At 36.7% G+C, this 1,568-nt stretch overlaps 1 protein-coding gene across 1 annotated transcript; it reads left to right on the top strand.

Annotated features, from left to right (window-relative positions):
- Positions 1 to 59: 59 nt before the first annotated feature.
- On the top strand, positions 60 to 1,449 carry LOC129571211 (protein phosphatase 1 regulatory subunit 16A-like; the record flags this gene model as incomplete). Its single annotated transcript, XM_055450981.1, has 5 exons — positions 60 to 266; positions 342 to 440; positions 1,007 to 1,105; positions 1,169 to 1,267; positions 1,364 to 1,449. Coding segments are annotated over exons 1-5 (429 nt in total), but the record flags the coding sequence as incomplete, so codon positions are not given.
- Positions 1,450 to 1,568: the final 119 nt, after the last annotated feature.

Raw genomic sequence — 1,568 nt, 5'->3', positions numbered from 1 at the left:
TTAGAACCGTACAAAATATTTTTCATTTCGATTTTGACCGCTCTGCGTCCCTATTTCAATTTTTAATATCGCAAACAAAGGTGCTGTTGTTAAAAATGGTACCTTTTTTACGACTCCTAAAATTGATCCAGAGAAACAGAACGGATCCGATTTAAAAAAAAAACGGTGAAATTTCCATGAAAAATTGAACATTTCTCTAAAACTTGTTTCTAAATTACCAATGTCAAGGTCCAAAATGGTCGAGCTATTTGATGCAATCGAAAATGGTAAGTCGGACTTCTTTTCGGTTATGTTTTAAGTAAAAGAAACTTCGATTTTGCTAAGACAATTTTTATATTTAGATTCTATATCAACAATCGAATATTTGATCCGGGGAGGAATGAATATGAGCTTACGATTTGACACTGGAGATACTCCAATCCATGTGGCTGCAAGTTTTGGTAAATATTCTTATCGAGAGACGCGCATGGTTAATTAGAAACAATACAAGTGACTTTAAAGCGTCGTTCATTTAAGTTCAAAATTGGTACAATACACTTGTAAATCATGGGATCAATTAAAGTTCAAAACCATGGTATGTTGTCAATGCTAAATACATACAATATTCCAAGGAACGGTTGTTATTTCCACATCAAACTTTAGTGAATGGCTAAGCATGTCCGCGAGCTCCCCCAGCGAGCCAGCTCCTCAATATGTGAGCGCTCAGCTCAGAGAGAGCTGGCTCATTTACGTGGCGTTAACATAGGAAAAATGTCAGAATATTTTCAGTTTTTTTTTAAATATTAGCTGTCAACATTCTGACATTTCTTTGTATTGCAACGCCACTTAAATGAGCCAGCTCTCTATGAGCTGAGCGCTCACATATTGAGGAGCTGGCTCGCTGGGGAAGCTTGCGGACATACTTGTGAATGGCACTATTTCAACCTAATCTCAAGGGCATATCTTTTGATTCTTATCAAATAACTTATGTGTACCTTTGCTTTTCTTTGATACATCTACATTTTAGGTCGTGCGAATGTCACAAAAATCCTCATCAAACACGGTGCAGACCTCAGTGCTAAAACACATGATGGATATACCGCTCTTCATATTACTGCATACAAGGGTAATTGAACCCATACCCTTGCTTTCAAATATAAACAATTTTTTTCATTCTCCTGCATTTTAGATTATGCGAAAATCACCGAATACCTCATCGAACATGGTGCTGACGTTGATGCGAAAAGCAGCGGTGGATATACATCCCTCCATTTGGCTGTGACGTATGGTGACGTATATTCTGCATTTCTTCGTATTATTTTCATGGAAATCTTTGCTAAATTTTTTTCCCAAAATAATCTGTAGACTTTTCTCACGTTTTCAGGTTCCGTGAATGTCACAGAAGTCCTCATCAAACATGGTGCTGACATCAGTGCTAAAAATCAAAAGGGAAATATGCCAATTCATCTTGTGAGCCAATTTGGTAAAGCCTTTGCTTTCAAACCAAATCTTATTTGCATTTTATATTACTTTATGTATTTGTCTAGGGGAATTTAACTCTTACGAGTTCAGCATGTTTTCTGCCAGTT

Source organism: Sitodiplosis mosellana, unplaced genomic scaffold, assembly GCF_009176505.1.
Source record: "Sitodiplosis mosellana isolate CC-2019 unplaced genomic scaffold, AAFC_SMos_1.0 Smas_scaffold_1630, whole genome shotgun sequence".
Taxonomy (NCBI): Eukaryota; Metazoa; Arthropoda; class Insecta; order Diptera; family Cecidomyiidae; genus Sitodiplosis; species Sitodiplosis mosellana.
This window is presented reverse-complemented; position numbering and strand designations above follow the sequence as displayed.